At 37.8% G+C, this 22,356-nt stretch overlaps 1 protein-coding gene across 5 annotated transcripts in view; it reads right to left on the bottom strand.

Annotated features, from left to right (window-relative positions):
- Positions 1 to 22,356, bottom strand: part of ITGB3BP (integrin subunit beta 3 binding protein) — a 98,963-nt gene that overhangs the window by 60,769 nt on the left and 15,838 nt on the right. For 4 of the 5 annotated variants that reach the window (XM_055585627.1, XM_055585626.1, XM_055585630.1 and 1 more), the window contains exon 2: positions 17,270 to 17,312. In XM_055585627.1, the coding sequence (XP_055441602.1) occupies positions 17,270 to 17,312 (43 nt within the window). The remainder of the gene's footprint in view (positions 1 to 17,269; positions 17,313 to 22,356) is intronic. The other variant, XM_055585628.1, reaches the window with a different exon arrangement.

Genomic DNA, 22,356 nt, shown 5'->3' with positions numbered 1-22,356 from the left:
TTAACAACAGAATGATCTCTGTTTGTTTCCAAGGCAAACCATTCAATATCATGGTAATCCAAGTCTATGCCCTGACCAGTAATGCTGAAGAAGCTGAAGTTAAACGGTTCTATGAAGACCTACAAGACCTGCTAGAACTAACACCCAAAAAAGATGTTCTTTTTTGGACAGATAAGAAAGATCTGTCCTCAGCAATCAATGCAAACAAATAGAGGAAAACAACAGAATGGGAAAGACTAGAGACCTCTTCAAGAAAATTAGAGATACCAAGGGAACATTTCATGAAAACATGGGCAAAATAAAGGACAGAAATGGTATGGACCTAACAGAAGCAGAAGATATGAAGAAGAGGTGGCAAGAATACACAGAAGAACTGTACAAAAAAGATCTTCATGACCCAGATAATCACGAAGGTGTGATCACTCACACACACCTAGAGCAGGACATCCTGGAATGTGAAGTCAGGTGTGCCTTGGGAAGAATCACTACACACAAAGCTAGTGGAGGTGATGGAATTCCAGTTGAGCTATTTCAAATTCTAAAACATGATGCTGTGAAAGTGATGCACTCAATATGCCAGCAAATGTGGAAAACTCAGCAGTAGCCACAGGACTGGAAAAGGTCAGTTTTCATTCCAATCCCAAAGAAAAGTAATGCCAAAGAATGCTTAAACTACCGCACAATTGCACTTATCTCACACACTAGTAAAGTAATGCTCAAAATTCTCCAAGTCAGGCTTCAGCAATATGTCAACCATGAACTTCCAGATGTTCAAGCTGGTTTTAGAAAAGGCAGAGGAACAAGACATCAAATAGCCAACATCTGCTGGATCATTGAAAAAGCAAGAGAGTTCCAGAAAAACATCTATTTCTGCTTTATTGACTATGCCAAAGCCTTTGACTGTGTGGATCACAATAAACTAGAAAATTCTGAAAGAGATGGGAATATCAGACCACCTGATCTGCCTCTTGAGAAACCTGTATACAGGTCAGGAAGCAACAGTTAGAACTGGACGTGGAACAACAGACTGGTTCCAAATAGGAAAAGGAGTATGTCAAGGCTGTCTATTGCCACCCTGCTTATTTAACTTATATGCAGAGTACATCATGAGAAACACTGGGCTGGAAGAAGCACAAGCTGGAATCAAGATTGCCGAGAGAAGTATCAATAACCTCAGATATGCAGATGATACCACCCTTATGGCAGAAAGTGAAGAAGAACAAAAGAGCCTCTTGATGCAAGTGAAAGAAGAGAGTGAAAAAGTTGGCTTAAAGCTCAACATTCAGAAAACGAAGATCATGGCATCCGGTCCCATCACTTCATGGCAAATAGATGGGGAAACAGTGGAAACGGTGTCAGACTTTATTTTGGGGGGCTCCAAAATCACTGTAGATGGTGATTGCAGCCATGAAATTAAAAGACACTTGCTCTTTGGAAGGAAAGTTACGACCAACCTAGACAGCATATTCAAAAGCAAAGGTCCGTCTAGTCAAGGCTATGGTTTCTCCAGTGGTCATTTATGCATGTGAGAGTTGGACTGTGAAGAATGCTGAGCACTGAAGAATTGATGCTTTTGACCTGTGGTGTTGGAGAAGACTCTTGAGAGTCCCTTGGACTGCAAGGAGATTCAACCAGTCCATCCTAAAGGAGATTAGTCCTGAGTGTTCATTGGAGGGACTGATGTTGAAGGTGAAACTCCAATACTTTGGCCACCTAATGGGGAGAGGAGCTGACTCATGTGACAAGACCCTGATGCTCGGAAAGATTGAGGGCAGGAGGAGAAGGGGATGACAGAGGATGAGATGGTTGGATGGCATCACCGACACAATGGACATGACTTGGGTGGACTCTGGGAGTTGGTGACGGACAAGGAGGCCTGGCGTGCTGTGGTTCATGGCGTTGCAGAGTCAGACACGACTGAGCGACTGAACTGAGCTGAACTTGAACGATAATTACAGGGCTAGGCAAGAGAAATGCTCAGCAGTTCTCTCAGTAAGACCCACAGGGAAATCCTAGGAAGAGTTAGTGGTGTCCTTCAACTTCACAAAGTTGCTCTGACACACGTCCTAATGATGACCAAAATAATGTTCAGACAATTGAGTATTGCATATAAGGCCTTTGAGAATTTTACCTATTCTAAATAAATCCTCTCTACAGCTTCCTGCTCTGTGTTTACATAGACCTCGAGTATACCTCTTACTGGAGTTAGTGAATTCTAATAATTCTTTACATTTCTGTATACTCCACTAAAATTTACGTTTCTGAAAATAAATTATTTCATCTTTGTAGTCTAGAACTAAAAAATGTATGATGAACAGATGATTCAAAAGGAACATTCCAATAAACTTAGCCTCATGATTCCACTCAAAATATATTCATTTGTTCATTCATCCATTATTAAATGACATAGTCCCAGTCACTTAGGCTATTCACATTTCAGTTCAGTTCAGTTCAGTCACTCAGTTGTATCCAACTTTTCAAAAGCCCACGGACTGCAGCATGCCAGGCTTTCCTGTCCATCACTAACTCCTGGAGCTTACGCAAACTCATGTCCGAGTTAGTGATGCCACTGAACCATCTCATCCTGTCATCTCCTTCTCCTGCCTTCAATCTTTCCCAGAATCCGGGTCTTTTCTAAAGAGTCAGTTCTTTGTCAGGTGGACAAAGTATTGGAGTTTCAGCTTCAGTATCAGTCCTTCCAATGAATATTCAGGACTGATTTCCATTAGGATGGACTGGTTGGATCTCCCTGCAGTCCAAGGGACTCTCAAAAGTCTTCTGCAACACCACAGTTCAAAAGCATCAATTCTTTGGTGCTCAGCTTTCTTTATGGTCCCAACTCCCAAATCCATACATGACTACTGGAAAAACCATGGCTTTGACCAGATGGATCTTTGTTGGCAAAGTAATGTCTCTGATTTTTAATATGTTGTCTAGGGTGATCATGGCTTTCCTTCTAAGGAGCAAGCATCTTTTTATTTCATGGCTGCAGTCATCATCTGCAGTCATTTTGGAGCTCCCAAAATAAAGTCTCTCACTGTTTCCATTGTTTCCCCATCTATTTGCCATGAAGTGATTGGACCAGATGCCATGATCTTAGTTTTCTGAATGTTGAGTTTTAAGCCATCTTTTTCATTTGGGCCTCAGCTTATCTTTCACTGTTTGGGACCTCATTCATAATCCACTTTCTCCAAATACTCATCATCACACTATTGTTTCCTGTTCTGAATTCCCTTTAAACTTGTTTTCTATAATACTTACCTACCACCCAGCATCTGGCTAACTAATGTACATACAGGAATGAAACAAATTGTTCTGGCCTCATAAACAGCAGAGAACAGGTCTAAAGGTAGTATGTGTGCTATAGAAATTTGAAGAGGGAAAATCAAAATAGTCTGCAGTAATCTCACAGGATTCCTGTGAGAAGGAAGCGTGAGGCTTAGATGAGTGAAAACAAAAGGTATGAAAAACCTGAAATGTAGAGATGAAATGGACAGCAAAGGGTGGATTTGGGGGATAAAGGAAATGTCTGAAGGGTCATGATATGTTGCAAACATTGTAGAATTACACTTTAGCTTGGTTGCTGACTTGAAATAGTTACATAACTCTCTACTGTCAACTCTTCTTTATTTTTAAGACACCATGGCAGAAATAGTAGCTATGTTACCTTTTCCAATAATTTTGGTATTAGTTCCAGAATCTATAGCATCAATTATTTTTTTACAGTTAAGATTTTAAATGATAGATACTTCTTTGTATTGGGGGAACAAAAGGTATTTCATTCTTTATTTTCTGTATCCACAGTAGCCACAAATGTAACCAATACTTTAAAAAAAAAATCAAACTATAATATCAAGTTATAGCTCTAAAGCAATCTTTTTCATAAGGTGAAAGGGTTTTAAGTCTCTTTATCAGGTGGCTATTATTACCTCTCTACCTTGAGTTTTCACCTGTTTATATGTATTCAGTCATAAACTATGACATTTATCCAATCCAACCCCACTTTTCTAAGAATTTATTGCCCAGAACTATTTCACAGTGTATGTACAAGAAATGAAAGTCACTACGCTAATGTACATTGATGTCAATCTGTTTTCCTATTTTCACCAAAAATTATTTTTCCAATTGCCAAATATCTAAGCATTGCAACTGTAGATCATATATTTCTCCTTGAAAATAATTTTCTAGCTTTCGCAAAATAGGTCTTTGTGTGTCTACATGTGTGTGCACATGCGTGTGTATATATAAAAATTTTGCCCTCACCTTAAAAATACTAAGGCTTCTCCTTTGCTTTGTGTGTGATATGTTGATTACAAGGGAAAATGTCTGTCCACAATTGTAATATGTGTGTGTGTGAGTGTGTGTGTGTGCTTAGTCACGTCTAACTCTTTGCGGCCCCCTGGGCTGTAGCCCGCCAGATTTCTGCCCATGGAATTTTCCAGGCAAGAATACTGGAGCAGGTTGCTGTTTCCTAATCCAGATCGTCCCAACCCAGGGATTGAATCCGAGTCTTTTGTACTTCCTGCATTGGCAGGCAGGTTCTTTACCACTAGCGCTATCTGGGAAGCCCATATAATGGTAATATACTTGGAAAAAAGATAATCTACCTTTCTCTACTATCCCACTAAATATTCTGCATATTTATATGTATCTGTCTACTTAGAGACAAAAATGTATCATCTTCTTTTTTATAATTTTATTTCTTTATTTTTATTTATTGGCTGTGCTGGGTCTTTGTTGCTGAGTGGACTTTCCTCTAGTTGTAGCAAGTGGGAGCTACTCTTCATTGCAGTGAAGCCTTCTCATTGCAGTGGCTTCTCTTGCTGTGGAGCACCAGATCTAGGCACACAGGCTTCAGTAGTTGTGGTTCCCAGGCTCTAGTGCACATGCTCAATAGTTGTGGTGCACGGGTTTACTTGCTCCACAGCATGTGAGACCTTCCTAGACCAGGGGTCAAGCCTGTGTCTCCTGCATTGGCAAGTGGATTCTTTACCACTGAGCCACAGGGGAACTCCAGAATCATACTTCTTTAAGTTCTATTTCTCTCAAAGTTTAACCTAATTTTTAAACTCTGATCAGATCAGATCAGATCAGTCGCTCAGTCGTGTCTGACTCTTTGCAACCCCATGAATCGCAGCATGCCAGGCCTCCCTGTCCATCACCAACTCCCGGAGTTCACCCAGACTCACGTCCATCGAGTCAGTGATGCCATCCAGCCATCTCATCCTCTGTCGTCCCCTTCTCCTCTTGCCCCCAATCCCTCCCAGCATCAGAGTCTTTTCTAATGAGTCAACTCTTCGCATGAGGTGGCCAAAGTACTGGAGCTTCAGCTTTAGCATCACTCCTTCCAAAGAAATCCCAGGGCTGATCTCCTTCAGAATGGACTGGTTGGATCTCCTTGCAGTCCAAGGGACTCTCAAGAGTCTTCTCCAACACCACAGTTCAAAAGCATCAATTCTTTGGCGCTCAGCCTTCTTCTTAAACTCTGAAGATGATCCTAGAATCCATTTAAGAATTTCCATTTTGCCAAACTGCAAACATTGAAGGACGTGGCCTACTTAGTCCAAATGTTACTGTACTTTTTGTAAGGAGGTCAAACCTTGTATATTAGCAAAACTAAAATTTGAGCATTGATTTTTCTGCCCAGAACAAAAGAAATGAATGTTCTCTCCATAATTTCAAATATATGTGACATCCTTTCTCAAGTTCTTTCACAAATTGTAGCCTGCTTCGTCACCTTGTTTAAAGCATATTCTACCAAAAAGTTATTGATTTTTACCTATTATAAACAGTCTTAAAAGTACCAACTTAGGGTTCTTTCAGGATGAAATATGGGATATAATGGGTCTGCTACTATTATTGTGAAATATTAGCCTATGCTATCACTGAAATGTTTAAAATACAGGTACTGTAGGTATTTGAACAACCAGAAGCAAAAGAAAAACTAGGGTAGCTAATAGAGACAATTCTTTATAACCTTATACTGGCTAACCCAGTTATTGGAATGATGCACCTAAGATACTATGCATCACTAGTACTTATGGAATTACATTAGAAAATTTAAAATACCAGCTGTCTCAGGGATTTTTCACAATTTAGGCCTAAGGTTCCTAAAAGAGTCCTAAATATCAACTGTTTTCAGTTAGAGGCTATTATGAATTAAGATGCCAAGAACATTCTTGTATGTCTTTTTGTGGCTATATGATTTTATTTATTTGGAAAGTCCAGGAGTAAAATTGCCAGGCTATAGGATGGCTGTAGATTTATTTTGTATACATAAAATAAAGGCTCAATAGTTCTCCAAAGTGTTTCAGTTTAGTTCAGTCACTCAATTGTGTCCGACTCTTTGTGACACTGTGGACTGCAGCTCGCCAGGCTTCCCTGTCCATCAACAGCTCCCAGAGCTGGCTCACACTCATGTCCATCTAGTTGGTGATGCCATCTAACCATCTCATCCTCTGTCATCCCCTTCTCCTGCCTTCAATCTTTCCCAGCATCAGGGTCTTTTCAAATGAGTCAGTTCTTCACTTCAGGTGGCCAAAGTATTGGAGTTTCGGCTTTAGCATCAGTCCTTCCAATGAATATTCAGGACTGATTTCCTTTAGGATGGACTGGTTGGATCGCCTTGAAGTCCAAGGGACTCTCAAGAGTCTTCTCACAACATCACAGTTCAAAGCATCAATTTTTCGGTGTTCAGCTTTCTTTATAGTCCAACTCTCACATACACGACTACTGGGAAAACCATAGCTTTGACTAGACGGACCTTTGTTAGCAACGTAATGGCTCTGCTTTCTAATATGCTGTCTAGGTTTGTCATGGCTTTTCTTCCAAGGAGCAAGTGTCTTTTAATTTCATGGCTGTAGTCACCAACTGCAGTGATTTTGGAGCCCAAGAAAATAAAGACTCTCACTGTTTCCATTGTTTCCCCATCTATTTGCCATGAAGTGACTGGACCAGATGCCATGATCTTAGTTTTCTGAATGTTGAATTTTAAGCCAGCTTTTCCACTCTCGTCTTCCATTAAGAAACTCTTTAGTTCCTCTTTGCTTTCTGCCATAAGGGTGGTGTCATCTGCATATCTGAGGTTATTGATATTTCTCCCGGCAATCTTGATTCCAGCTTGTGCTTCATCCAGCCCTGCATTTCACAAGATGCGCTCTGCATATAAGTTAAATAAGCAGGGTGACAATATACAGCCTCGATGTACTCCTTTCCCACAGTGTTTATATCATTTTAAATTGCTATCAATAAATGAGAGCTCTGAATCCCACACATCCTCACCAACCTTTAGATTGTTTTAGGTGTTCCTGTGTTGCTTTTTAAAGTCATTCTGTTTTGATATTGTTATTTAGCTATTCTTTTCATACTGTTCATGAGATTCTCATGGCAAAAATACTGAAGTGATCTGACACTCCAAAAGCTGGCTTAAAACTCAACATTCAAAAAACTAAGATCATGGCATCTGGTCTCATCACTTTATGACAAATAGATGGGGAAACAGTGAGAGACTTTATTTTCTTGGGCTCCAAAATCACTGCAGATGGTGACTGCAGCCGTGAAATTAAAAGACATTTGCTTCTTGGAAGAAAAGCTATGACAACCTAGACAGCATATTAGAAAGCAGAGCCATTACTTTGCCAACAAAGTTCTGTCTAGACAAAGCCATTGGTTTTTCCATGTATGGATGTGAAAGTTGGACCATATAGAAAGCTGAGCACCAAAGAATTGATGCTTTTGAAATGTGGTGTTGGAGAAAACTCTTAAGAGTCCCTCGAACTACAAGGAGATCAAATCAGTCAATCCTAAAGGAAATCAGTCCTGAATATTCATTGGAAGAACTGAACCTGAAGCCGAAACTTTTGGCCACCTGATGTGAAGAAGTGACTCATCTGAAAAGACCCTGATGTTGGGAAAGATTGAAGGGAGGAGGAGATGGGGACGATAGAGGATGAGATAGCTGGATAGCATCACCAACTCGATGGACATGAGTGTGAGCAAGCTCTGGGAGTTGGTGATGGACATTGAAGCCTGGCGTGCTCCTGTCCATGGCGTCGCAAAGAGTCACGCACGACTGAGTGACTGAACTGAACTTAGCTATTCTAGTCAGAGGGAATGGTTATCACTTTGTGGTTTTAATTTGTATTTTCAATGATGAATAACACTGAATATTTTTTCATTTGCCAATTTTCCATTTAAATATCTGTCTGAGATTTGTAAAGCTTGACAGCTAATGATTTGGTGACTGTTATGTGACTCAGACTATGTAAATGTAATGTACTGATCGTTCCAAATGTGCTTTTGGGTTTTAATTGTATACAAATTTCTTTTGTATCAAAAGAAAAAATATGAAGTATCTTTCAGAGGATTGTTCAGCAGCCAAAGGGATCTGAAACATCATCTTAAGGCTGCTTTTCTTAAAGTGGGAAATTCTGATATTAGTGACAACATGAATGAACCTGGAGAACATTATGCTAAGTGAAATGCAACGAGAGAGAATGACAAACCACTTCACGGTCTCACTTATATGTGAGGGAAAAAAAAGGTCTAATTCACAGAAACAGACAGTAGGAAAGCGGTTTTTAGTCACTGGGAGATGGAGGAACAGAGGGTACAAACTTTCATTGTAAGATAAATAAGGTCTGAGGATCTAATGGATAGCATGGTGACTATAACTAATAACACTATTATATAGTAACTGAAATCTGCTAGAAGGGTAGAACTTAAATGTTCTTACCAAAAAAGAAAAAGAAAAAGTTGAAGTTATAGATGGATTAATTGATGGGAACAATCCTTTTACAATCTGTGTGTATAAAAAAGACACACACACATATATGTACACACAATGAATATACATGTTCACAATCTATAAATCAAATCATCACATTGTACACTTCAAATATCTTACATTTTGATTAATTATTTCTCACTAAAGTTGAAGAAATGGAGACGGAAATGGCAACTCACTCCAATATTTTTCCCTGGGAAATTTCATGGTCAGAGAAGTCCGGCGGGCTATAGTCCAAGGGGTCACAAAGAGTCAGACACGACTTAGCAACTAAACAATAACAACAAAGAGGAAAAAAGTGAAAGCCTTGGGTCATCCTTTTTTTCTCCTTTCCCTATTTCCTGTTTTAAACCAGATTTTTCCTAAAAGCTTGACGCCTACCTTACACAGACATACTCATGTAATTCTTGAGCGTCTCTGTAACTTTTGAATGATTTGTGTAAAATAACCTGAGGACGTTAGGAATGTCATTCCTTGCGCCAAACCTTGTGAGTCAAGACTACTCCTTGATATGATTCATGCCAAAACTTACATTGGCATATGAATGAACCAAATTTACTTAATTTCCTATTGAGAGGAGAAATGGGAGGCTTTCATGTAGAAAGAAGGGGTGGGAAACCAAGAGAGGAAGATGAATGTATATTTAAGTCACTCAGGAGCTTTTATGCAGATACAAAAAACTTCCGTTGAAATTTATGTTTAATAAGAGATGGACAAATTAACAACTCCATGTTTTACTACTAGACACCAAAGCTTTGTGCCAGATCTTGAATTTATAGGGAAGGAAGGACAGCCTGATCCTCTGTTCTTTCCCTGATTCCTTCTTCTCATTCCTGAACTAGAGAAAACTGAGCTCCCTTGACCTTTGGTGACTCTATCAGCAGTGTGTGTTCTTGGTTGTACTGGATACTTTCTTTCCTTTCTGCAATATGTTTACTATATGTTTCTGCTATATGCTGATCCTTTTTCCCTTTCCTCTTCTCGCCAAGAAAACTCAATGGATAAAGATGTACTGATACTGAAAGAAAAGAGGATAAAAAAATTATAAACACACACACATCTGACAAGACAGCCCCAAAATACAAGGAGCAAAAACTGACAGAACTGAAGGAAGAAAAAGAAAAAGAAAAATAATAGCTGGAAACTTCAATGCCCCATTTTCAATAATAGATAGACCAACTAGACAAAAAATCAGCATGGAAACAGAAGAGTTGAACAATACTATACACCAGTTAGACCTAACACATATCTATCGAGCCCTCCATCCAACAAGAGCAGAATACACATTCTTCTCAAGTGCACATGTAATATTAGGCAGGACAGAAGATATGTTAAGCAGCAAAAAAAAAACAAAACAAAAAAAAAAAAACCACTCAGTAAATGTGAAAAAAATTAGACTCACATAAAGAACAGTTTCTAATCACAACAGAATAAAATTACAAATTAAAAACATAAAGACATTTGGAAAATAAATTTATAGAAATTAAATAACATACTCCTAGACAACCAATCAAAAAGGAAATTAGAAAACATATTGAGGAGAATGAAAATGAACCATAACATATATAAAAACTTATGGGATGGAAAGTAGTACTCAGAGAAAAATTTAAACACTTACATTAAAAAAAGAAGAAAGTTCTCAAATCAATAACCTAAGCTTCCAACTTAAGAAATTAGAAAAGGAATAAACTAAACCCAAAGACACTAGAAGAAAAAAAAATATTAATATTAAGGAGAAAGCAAATGAAATGGAAAATAAGAAAAAAGAGAAGATCAATGAATTCACAAGTTAGTTCTTTGGGTGAAAAAAAAAAACAAAACCAACAAACCTTTATCTAGACTGACCAAGAAAGAAATAAGACTCAAATTACTAAAATCAGGAATGAGGGGGCAGATATTACATCCAACCTTGGAGAAATAAAAGGGATTATAAGGGGATACTATGAACAATTGTATGCCAACAGATTAGCTAATCTAGATGAAGTGGACAAATTCCCCAAAATACACAGCACACCAGGATTGAATCATGGAGAAATGGAAAACTGGAACACATTAAAAGCAAGTAAAGAGATTCGATTAATTCAGAAAACTTGTGAAAAAGAAAACTGTAAAGCCAGAGAGCTTCACTGGTGAATTCTACCAGCATTTAAAGAAGTGACACCAATTCTTCTCAAATTCTATAAAAAAGCAGGGAACACTTTCTAACTCATTCTATGAGACCAGCATTACTCTGATAGCTAAACCAGATGAATACCTTAAAAGAAAACTACAGCCCAATCTCTGCAACAGAGAGAACAAAGTTAGAAGACTCATATTTCCTAATTTCAAATTTATAGTAATTAAAAAACTTTTTATTTTGAAACACAGCATGGTGGTGGCATAAGGTCAGATCTGTTGACAAATGGAATAGACGAGAGTCCAGAAATAAATTCATATATTTATAGTCAACTAATCTTCAATAAGAGTTCTAAGGCCATTCAATGGGGGAAGTAATAGCTTTTTAACAAACATTGCTACGACAAATAAACTACATGCCCCTAATATCATACCATGTCAAAAATGAACTCTATTATCTATTAGATTTTTAACATATGTGCTAAACACGATAAAACTCTAGAAAGAAACATAGTGGAAGTTTGCACTACCATAGGTTACACAAACCATCAAAGAAAAAAATAAGTTGGACTTCATCAAAATTTTAAACTTTGTGTATCAAAGGAGTCTATCAAGAAAGACAATCCACAGAACTGATGAAAGTACGTGCAAATCATATATCTGATAAGGTAACAGTTGAGAATATATAAAGAATTCTTACAACTCAACAGTAAAAAGACAACCCAATTAAAAAATGGGCAAAGATTTGAAGATATTTCTCCAAAGAAAATATACAGATGGCCAATTAGCACATGAAAAGATGTTCAACATTACCAGGGAAATGCAAATTAAAACCACAGCAGGATATGACTTCACACCCAGTAGGATGGCTAGAATCAAAAAGTCAGATAATAACAAATGTTGAGGAGGATGTGGATAAACTGGAACCCTTACATACTGTTAGTGGGGATGTAAAATGCTGTAGAAAAGACTTTAGCAATTTTGTAAAAAGTCAGAATCACCATATGACTCAACAATTCCACCCCAGGTATATAAGAAAACTGAAAACATACTCATACAAAATGCTGTACAAGAATGTTATATACATTATTTGTAATAGTAAAAAAGTGGGAACAACTCAAAGGTCCTTCAGCTGTATGTGTGTGCTACGTCACTTCAGTCATGTCTGACTCTTCGCAACCCTATGGACCAAAGCCTGCCAGGCTCCTCTATGAGATTCTCCAGGCGGAATACTGAAGTGGGTTGCCATGCTCTCCTCCAGGGGATCTTCCTGACCCAGAGATGGAACCTGTGTCTCCTGCATTGGCAGGGGGTTTCTTCACCACTAGCAGCACTGAAGAATGGAAGTCCATTCTTCAGCTGAGGAACAGATAAACAAAAGGTGATATACCCATACAAAAGAGTAAGATTGAGCCATAAAAAGGAATAAAGTACCGTTCATGTGATAAACCTTGGATAAAACTTGAAAATGTTATGCTAAATGAAAGAAGTCAGTCACCAAAGGCCACATATTGTATGATTCCATTTATATAATATGGCCAGAATAGGCAAATCCACAGAAACAGCAAATAAATTAGTAGTTGCCAGGGAATGAGAGGAGGAGGGAATTGAAACTAACTGCTAATAGGTATGGATTTGTTTTTGGGGTGGTGGAAATGTTCTGAAATCAGATAGTAGAGATGACTGCACAATGTAATGAGTATATAATAAATCACTGGTGTATACTTTTTAAATTATGAATTTTATATTATATGAATGTCAATAAACAATGCTAAAATTTAAAAAGAAATGAACTGTCAAAAGGTATATGAGATAATTGGGAGAATCTGAGCAAAGATGTCCACTTAAGGAATTAATTTTCAGAGAGATTTTTTTGCAGAGATCATAGCAGAGGTTGGGAGTGGGGTATAATACTATTATATGTTTTTTAAAGTCTATCTTTTTAAAATGATTACTGGAGTATTTATGGATGATATGGATGATGTTTGAGATTTGCTTCAAATAATCTAGTACAGGGGATACTGAAGTATGCATGGGAGCATATATGAAACAATATTAGCCTTGTGTTGATAATTACTTAAGCAGGTTCATCTAGTCAAGGCTATGGTTTTTCCTGCGGTCATATATGGATGTGAGAGTTGGACTGTGAAGAAGGCTGAGCGCCAAAGAACTGATGCTTTTGAACTGTGGTGTTGGAGAAGGCTCTTGAGAGTCCCTTGGACTGCAAGGAGATCCAACCAGTCCATTCTGAAGGAGATCAGCCCTGGGATTTCTTTGGAAGGAATGATGCTAAAGCTGAAACTCCAGTACTTTGGCCACCTCATGCGAAGAGTTGATTCATTGGAAAAGACTCTGATGCTGGGAGGGATTGGGGGCAAGAGGAGAAGGGGACGACAGAGGATGAGATGGCTGGATGGCATCACTGACTCAATGGACGTGAGTCTGAGTGAACTCTGGGAGTTGGTGATGGACAGGGAGGCCTGGCGTGCTGCAATTCATGGGGTTGCAAAGAGTTGGACACGACTGGGCGACTGATTTGATCTGATCTGATCTGATAGTAGGCACTGCATTCTCTATAATCAAAATTCTCCAAAATCAAAAGGCAAAAAAGGGATCAGTATTTGGTAACTGTAGTGAAAAAAGGAACTATAAAATAATCATTAATGAATTAAAAAAAACATTAGGAGAAAGATTGACTGAGAATTTTACTATGGGTGAATCAGGCTGGTAACACTTCAAACCAAGACCACTTTGTACTTGTGGAGGTGATGCAACACGAAATACATAGACTACCTATGAGGCATTCTTAGCAAAAATATGAACCAGAATCTAATCCAGTCTCTAGCTTTAATGACATTTTATATGAAATGTGAAGAAATGTGAATTGTGAAATAGAGAGATGTGAATAGAGAAATCACTTTTCTAAAGAACACAAGAAAACAATAAAATCTAGAATGTGAGACACACTTATGGAAAAAATATTTCAGTTTTTTTCCAAAAGATAAATTATAAGAAAAAGAATGAGATTTTAAAAGACTTGGTGCAAAAAAAAGACTTATGATACATAAAAACCATTACAATGTGGAAATCTTGTTTGGATCCTGATTTTAATAAAAAAAGGACATTTTGAAACAACCATAGAAATGCGAATATGGACTGGGTAAAAGATATTATTAAGGAGTTACTTCTTATTTTATAAGTTATGATAGTGGCACTACAGTTATGAAAAAAGTCATTATCTGTTAAAAATTCATACTGAAGAATATTCTAATGAAATAACATGTGTGAAATTTGTAAAATTCCAGGGAAAAATATACAGATACATACGCACATATATAAATATATACATACATATATAGAGATAGATGAAGCAAAATTAGCAAAATGTTAATACTTTTGGAAGATGGGTGATGGTTACATGGTACCTCATTGTATTATTGTCTCTACTTTAGTGTATGTTCAAAAATTTCCATAATAAAAAGGTAAGGAAAAAAGCAGGGGAAGAGGAGGGAAGGAGAGGAGAAAGGAGCAGACATGAGCCAGACCAATAAGTGAGCCTACAGAATGTGAGCTGTCATATTTTCTAAAGCCCTGAAATCCAATGTTCTTTCTAATTTCAGGAGTCAGGAAAAGCTTTGTCTCAGAAAGATAAGATAATGGGAATAATCAGACTTAGCAGTATCCTACTAATGGTAATGCAGTAATTTCGACTGGGTATGCATGTCCCAATCAGCAAACTTCCCCTAAATCTGCACTGCCATTCCTCTGGCAGAATGCCTATTAAGTTGGCCTTGGTAGGAAGTATGCTTCTTGCCTTCCCATCTGCAGCGTCTGTTCTCCAGTTCCTTCTCTGAGGTAGCCTGAAAGAGATTAGGTCAAGCTGGCTAGGTATATGACCAGGTTACAGCTGTTCCTACAAATTCATCTGAACTGCCACTGGTAGTTATTTGTAATGAATAACTGTCAAATTACTTGTAATAAATAATTCAACTTCGTCTTTGAAAATTCATCTAAAAACAGTGTTTGAAGGGTAGTAACTTGAGCAACCCCAATACTGTAGGTAATGAGAAATCAAAATCTTTATCACTCCTCACTACCCTCAACAATTTGGGAGGACTAGCAAATAGTGGTACTTATAGTATACACACTATATATGAAATGGAGGATCACAGGGGATGAGCCATACCTCTATTTCTCCTATTAGGGGAATCATAAGGAAAATTACTTTTGCAGACTTGCCCTAACATCATGGAGCATTATCTTCATGAAGGTCCATAGCCACATTGGGAACACTGGGATTTGCTAGTTCCAAACATCTCTGGGAGAGGAAACACTAGATGTTTAAGATGAACAGACTACACTTCAACCAACTAGCATTTAAGAGCCATCTCCTTTCCTTCAACACCACAGTTGTCTTCTTTCAGCATCATGCTGGTAAGGCAAAATGACCACAGAGTTACTACAAGTTCCTCTGTAGCTTCAAAGCAATTAGGTGCTTATAGGTCGGAGAAGGCAATGGCACCTCACTCCAGTACTCTTGCCTGGAAAATCCCATGGACGGAGGAGCCTGGTGGGCTGCAGTCCATGGGGTCGCTAAGAGTCAGGCATGACTGAGCGACTTCCCTTTCACTTTTCACCTTCATTCACTGAAGAAGGAAATGGCAACCCAGTCCAGTGTTCTTGCCTGGAGAATCCCAGGGACGGGGAGCCTGGTGGGCTGCCATCTATGGGGTTGCACGGAGTCAGACACGACTGAAGCGACGTCGTCGTCGTCGTCGTAGTAGTAGACGACTTATAGGCGGTGTTTTAAATGTCTGATTTTCCTTTGCATGGGCTAAGGCAGCCTCAGTGGAATCACTGGCATATAGGTAGATTCTTGGGAACCAGGCTGCTTCAGGGCTAAATTATTACTGGAATAGACAGATGCATAAATATAGCTAAGGAGAGAAGCCTAGATGTAGCGCCAGAGCAAAAGTTGTGAGATCTAAGACAGAGCTGCAAATAAATGATGAGACAAAAGTACAAAAGCTGAAAATATCAGAAATAATAATAAATATTAGAAATAGGTTAGAAAATAGAAATGTTGAAGGCCCTGCCTAGGATTTAAGGAACCTGCATTTAGCAGTCGGTGGCCATGTGGTACTATCAACTGGTTTAAAGGTACAGAACTGGGCCAAACATAACAATGTATTTTTCTAATACAGGATATTCACTGTTTCACTGGCTACCTTGATACATCCTAATCTGGAGAGAAACTAGATAGAAAGCTATCCATGACAACTGTGCTTTATGAAAAGGATGAATTCCTAAATGGCCATTCTCTTTCATTCAAATGGTGTTACCATCTCCCAAAGAACAGTCTTGGGGCAGAGAAGAACTGTATTTCATTTCAAGCTGGACTACTCATCTACCAAAACACATTCTGACCAAAGAAACAGATGCAAAATTACAGTCACAGCTGCATTCTGTACAGAACAAGTTGGATAATGGTGTTTTAAATTGCTAATTACACTGCTAATGATTTTTTTAGTGGCAATGCAGTATTTTGCCACCTTTATTTAAATTTTTTAGAAAAGCATCTAGGAAGTTTTAAAAATGGTAAATTGTTGAATGCCAGTGAGTCTTCTGAAGAGAAATTCCATACAAAACCCATTTCTTGAAATGGCATTCTCATATGGGATCTCATATAGGAGCCCATTTATTGACTAGCTATTTATTTTAATTTACTTTCTCACCAATTTATTTGCATTTAAAATTACTAAGGCTATAAGTATCCTAGTATTAGTGTTTGTATCTAGATCCACTGTTGGTATGAAAAGATAATAAACAGATAGTAAACTAGCATATGTCATGATATGCTGGTATTGGGAATGTGCTACGACAAGATTTATAAAAAGTAACAGCAACAGTACAATTTTATTCTTATTGTGATAACCATGGTGAAAGTTTTTACAGTGCTAGTATTTTATGTTTAATCATGTCAGCAAGGTGAGGGGGTAGGTATCTTTTTGATATAAAAATGTTGTTAATGTTTTATTTCAATTTAGCAGATTACAGAATGTAGATTAAAGCACTGTCACTGTTCCATCTTTATTTGTCTGCATTTAAGTTGCAAAGCATTTTTTTCTACTCAATTATTTCATTAAGGCTTCTAAATAATTTGTCGCTTAAATAAAAATATCAAGCCTGCAAGGAATTTCCATATATTACAAACTTTATATGTAGAAAATGGTGTGCCAATAACAATTATGTCACAGGAGTTTCTGATACTTCTTACATTTAGTATAAGAGAAAATTAGCTGTTAAAAAAATAAAAATACAATCTTATTATGTTATTATGCAACTACAAACTCACAAGTAAATACTTACATTTGCTTTTAACATACCATCCAATTTCAGTGATCTTTTAACACTGCAAACAAAATATTTAAAGACATCTTAGACTTAATATGCTTAAAGTAGCCAAGTATTTAAGAGTAATCTGTATAAACAAAGATTCCATTTTAAGTTACTTTCACCAACTAAAGTAGAATACCTATGAAGAAAGCAATTTTCACAATGAGGAAACTGTTTAATAGCATATATCAAGATGAAATCATAATTAAATATTTAAATGGATTTTCATATGTGAGTTGTATATATATGCACTATCATACAATTCAAACATTAAAGTTATATAATAAAATAATCTTAGTAAAAAATTAGTATCTTTGTGTTTTAAAATATCACTAACGAAAAATTATAGATAAGAGCAAAATCATTTACATACCTTCAATGGAGATGTTCAAAGCATTTTATTTGCAAAAATAATACACTAGATATTAAAATAAAGGTACGAGCAAGGTGAAAAAGTTTTACACATTATTCTAGCTTTAAACATGATTCAGTGCAACCAGACTATGACTTAACTGAGGAACAGATGCTCTATGTCTTTATAAGTCCCCAATCCATAAGAAACTACTTTTTTGTCTCCTTCACTATACTGATTCAGGAACATGCCAGGCTCTCTCTGTGCAAAATCTGTTCTGCTAAACTGGATGCCCAGCTGTTGGTGACAAAGCTTAGAAAGGAAAGCTGAATATTTATAATACTTTATTTCGTACAGCTGTCTTCTAAAGAGCAGTCATCAACATTTTATTGAAAGCAGACTAAATGCTCAAAGGAGAAAAAGGTCAATATAAATTAAAACTAGTTTTCCCAGTGACAAATGCAGCATTAAAGTATCTTCTTAATCTCTGAGAAAAAGAAATTAAATTACTTAAAATATTAGAGAATTTGAGCATAAAGAAAAAAGTTTATTATAGCTTATATTACAGAAAACAAAACAAAATTCATAGATCCTAAAAAATGACTATTCGTAAATAACTGACTACTGAATTTTGAACAAGTGACAGGAGCAAAAATAGAAGAAATAGACAATTTATAAAAATTACTCAGCAATAAATGTTAAATACAAAAGTTTATCTAGAATAGCTCATTTAATTTTGCTATTATATTTACATTAGCCTAACATATAACATTATTTCTTAAGATTAACTAAATTGGTTTGAAGAATTACTCATATATTTTAGAAGTCCACCTGAAATCAATTTAATGTGAATTCTCAATAAAGCAAGAGAACAGAGGTATGAACAAATAAAAATGGCATCTAATTCAAAAAAGTACACATATTTAGTTTTGGACTATATATTACCCTATTCAGGTGTGTGAGGCGTTTTTGTATTTATAAAACTTCAAAGTGAAAGTGAAAATGAAAGTTGCTCAGTTGTGTCCAACTCTTTGCGATCCCATGGACTATACAGTCCGTGGAATTCTCCAGGCTAGAATACTGGAGTGGGTAGCCTTTCCCTTTTCTAGGGGATCTTCCCAATCCAGGGATCGAACCCAGGTCCCTGGCATTGCAGGCAGATTCTTTACCAGCTGAGCCACAAGGGAAGCCCATAAACTTCAAAAGTAGAAATCAAAAACTCAAAGTACACTGTACAGTTTTAGCCTTTATTTTTACATGCTATTAGGATGCAATACGACTTTTCAGAAGTAAACAAACCCCACCCTGACATTAACTGCTCAAAATACTATATTGCTTTATGAGTGATGGCTAATTCTTAGAAAACTAAATGCTTGTATTTAAAAGGTTTCTAGTTAGGTCTGAGATTGATCTAAGAAGCCCAAGGAGATATATGATAGTAAATAAGAAAGTAATATGAGTTAGACTGTTATCTTCCCCTCTCTTCAGTGAGAATCTAAAAACATGGTTTATTATGGGTAACGTGGTTTTCAGATAATTCAGGCATCTAATGACCAAAAGCTGGTAATATTTACAAAAAAAGACATTTACCAGACAAGACTAGGAGGGACCTAAGAGATTACTTGGTTCATCTAGGGAAGACTTGGTGTGATTTATCCACTATCACACAATCTCAGGGAAACTCAGATTTCACATCCCAATAAATCCTTGTTGAATTGAGGGGAAGGTGCTAAAGAAGAGGTAAAGAAGAGCAAACTACTAGAGGAATTTATGAACATCTATTTTTACCATTCTGTTAGAACTGGGCCCAGTGTCAAGATATAAATTATCAAATTAAGCACCCACTAAATGCTTTTACCTTTTTGAAAAAACAACCAACAGTAGCACAAACATGAGATGATGTTAAATGGATTAGGACTGTGTTAACAGAAACAGAGAAAGAGATGGATGGAATGCACAAAGGACAGGCAAACTTGATTATATGTTTATATATACAAATATTTTCCAAAAGTATTTACTCATCTGCTACCAGTATTAATTAGCAATTAAAAGTGATCTATCTAATTCTATAAAGTAATAAATAAGTATCTCTTGTGGTTACTACCTTGGTTTTAAAAAAATTTAAGTCGCTCAGTCGTGTCCAACTCTTTGTGACCCCATGGACTATACAGGCCACGGAATTCTCCAGGCCAGAATACTGGAGTGGGTAGCCTTTCCCTTCTCCAGGGGATCTTCCCAATCCAGGGATTGAACTCAGGTCTCCCACATTGCAGGCAGATTCTTTACCAGCTGAGCCACAAGGGAAGCCAAAGAATACTGGAGTGGGTAGCCTACCACTCCTCCAGCAGATCTTCCCGATCCAGGAATTGAACCTGGTTTTATCAGGGCTTCCCTAATAGCTCAGTTGGTAAAGAATCTGCCTGCAATGCAGGAGACCCCAGATTGATTCCTGGGTTGGGAAGATCCCCTGGAGAAGGGAAAGGCTACCCACTCCAGTATTCTGGCCTAGAGAATTCCATGGACTGTATAGTCGCAAAAAGTCAGACACGATAGAGCGACTTTCACTTTCACTGGTTTTAAAAAAGGGGCATGTCAAAACAGGCAAAGAACTCAAACAGACATTTCTCCAAAAAAGATATACAAGTGGCTGGAAAACACAAGAAAGGATGATCAACATCAATAATATTAGGGAAATGCAAATCAGAACCACAAGATAACACCACAAATCATTAGGATGACTACCATCAACCCCACCCCACCCCCCAAAAACCCCTCAGTAAACAGGGGTTTGCCAGGATGCAGAACTGGAACTCTTATGCTGATAGGACTGTAAAATGGTACAGCTGCTATGGAAATAGTTTGGCAGTTCCTCAAAAAATTAAACATAGAATTAACATGTAATCCAGCAATCCCAATTCTGAACATATACCCAAAAGAACTAAAAGTAGGGACACATCTGTACATTCATGTTCATAACAGCATTACTGACAACAGCCAAAAGCTGAAAGCAGTGCAAGTGTCTGTGGACAGAGGAATACGTAAAACAAACTTGGCATATATATATAAATATACACACACATACACACACACACACAATCACACACACACCACACACAAGGGAATATTATTCAGTCTTAAAGGGAAAGAAATTCCACATGCTACAACACGGATGAACCTTGAAGACATTATGCTAGTGAAATAAGCCAATCAAAAAGGGACAAATACTATATAATTCCATCCAAGTGAGGTGCTTAAAGCAGTCAAATTCATAAAGACAGAAAATAGAAAGGTAGTCACCAGGGGCTGGGAGGAGAGGTGAAGAGGGAGTTACTGTTCAACAGACAGAAAATTTCAGTTCTGCAAGATAAAAAAAAGTTTTGGAAATTAATGATGGTGACAGCTATACAACTATGTGAATATACAGCTGATCCTTGAACAACATGAGTTTGAACTTCGAGGATCCACCTATACTTGAGTTTTATTTTTCCAACAAATACATACTGGAGTACTACACAAACCATAGCTGGTTGAATCCGTGGATGTGGAACAAGGGATATGCAATGCTGATTATAAAGCTGTAAGTGGACTGTAACTGGTGTTCTTAATCCCCAAATTACTCAAGGGTTACCCGTACTTTACAGAACTACACTTTAACTAAGTCATGTCTGACTCTTTTGTGAGCCCATGAACTGTAGCCTCCCAGGCTCCTCTGTCCATAGGACTTCCCAGGCAAGAATACTGGAGTGGGTTGACATTTCCTTCTTGAGTATATTCTCAACCCAGGGACTGAATACGTGTCTCCTGCATTGGCAGGCAGATTCTTTACCGCTGAGTCTCCAGGGAAGGTGAAGGTGAAGGCGAAGTCACTCAGTCGTGTCCGACTCTTTGCGACCCCATGGACTGTATCCTACCAGGCTCCTCCGTCCATGGGATTTTCCAGGCAAGAGTGCTGGAGTGGATTGCCATTTCCTTCTCCAGGGCATCTTCCTGACCCAGGAATCAAATCCGGGTCTCCCGCATTGCAGGCAGACGCTTTACTGTCTGAGCCACCAGGGAAGCCTCAGGGAAGCCTTACTATATATTAATTATATCCCACCTATTATTTCCTAATTACACCCTTCTTATGGGTAACTCTTTAAATTCTACAGGTTTTTTTTTTTCATTTCCACCTTAACTCAAAGCTACACCTATGCCCACAATTTGAATGTAGTCCAGCTTCAGGTGTACTAGGTTTAGATTCACTGGGATCAAAATTCTGTTTGCTACCAGCATTACTGCTGGTGAGAATTTAAGATAAAGATATATGGTTTTATATCAACAGGCAAAGAGAGTAACTATATAGAATTAGCTATATTACTCTTTAAAACCATCTTCCACTATTTTATTTAGCTTGCTGCTGCTGCTGCTAAGTCGCTTCAGTCGTGTCCAACTCTGTGCGACCCCATAGATGGCAGCCCACCAGGCTGCCCTGTCCCTGGGATTCCCCAGGCAAGAACACTGGAGTGGGTTGCCATTTCCTTCTCCAATACATGAAAGTAAAAAGTGAAAGTGAAGTCGCTCAGTCGTGTCTGACTCTTAGCGACCCCATGGACTGCAGCCCACCAGGTTCCTCCGTCCATGGGATTTTCCAGGCAAAAGTACTGGAGTGGGGTGCCACTGCCTTCTCCGTTATTTAGCTTACCACATGGTAATATCCTGACTAGGATTC

The sequence above is a fragment of the Bubalus kerabau genome, chromosome 6, assembly GCF_029407905.1.
Source record: "Bubalus kerabau isolate K-KA32 ecotype Philippines breed swamp buffalo chromosome 6, PCC_UOA_SB_1v2, whole genome shotgun sequence".
In the NCBI taxonomy this organism is placed as follows: Eukaryota; Metazoa; Chordata; class Mammalia; order Artiodactyla; family Bovidae; genus Bubalus; species Bubalus kerabau.
Note: the sequence above shows the minus strand (reverse complement) of the source record. Positions and strands in the feature narration are given on the sequence as shown.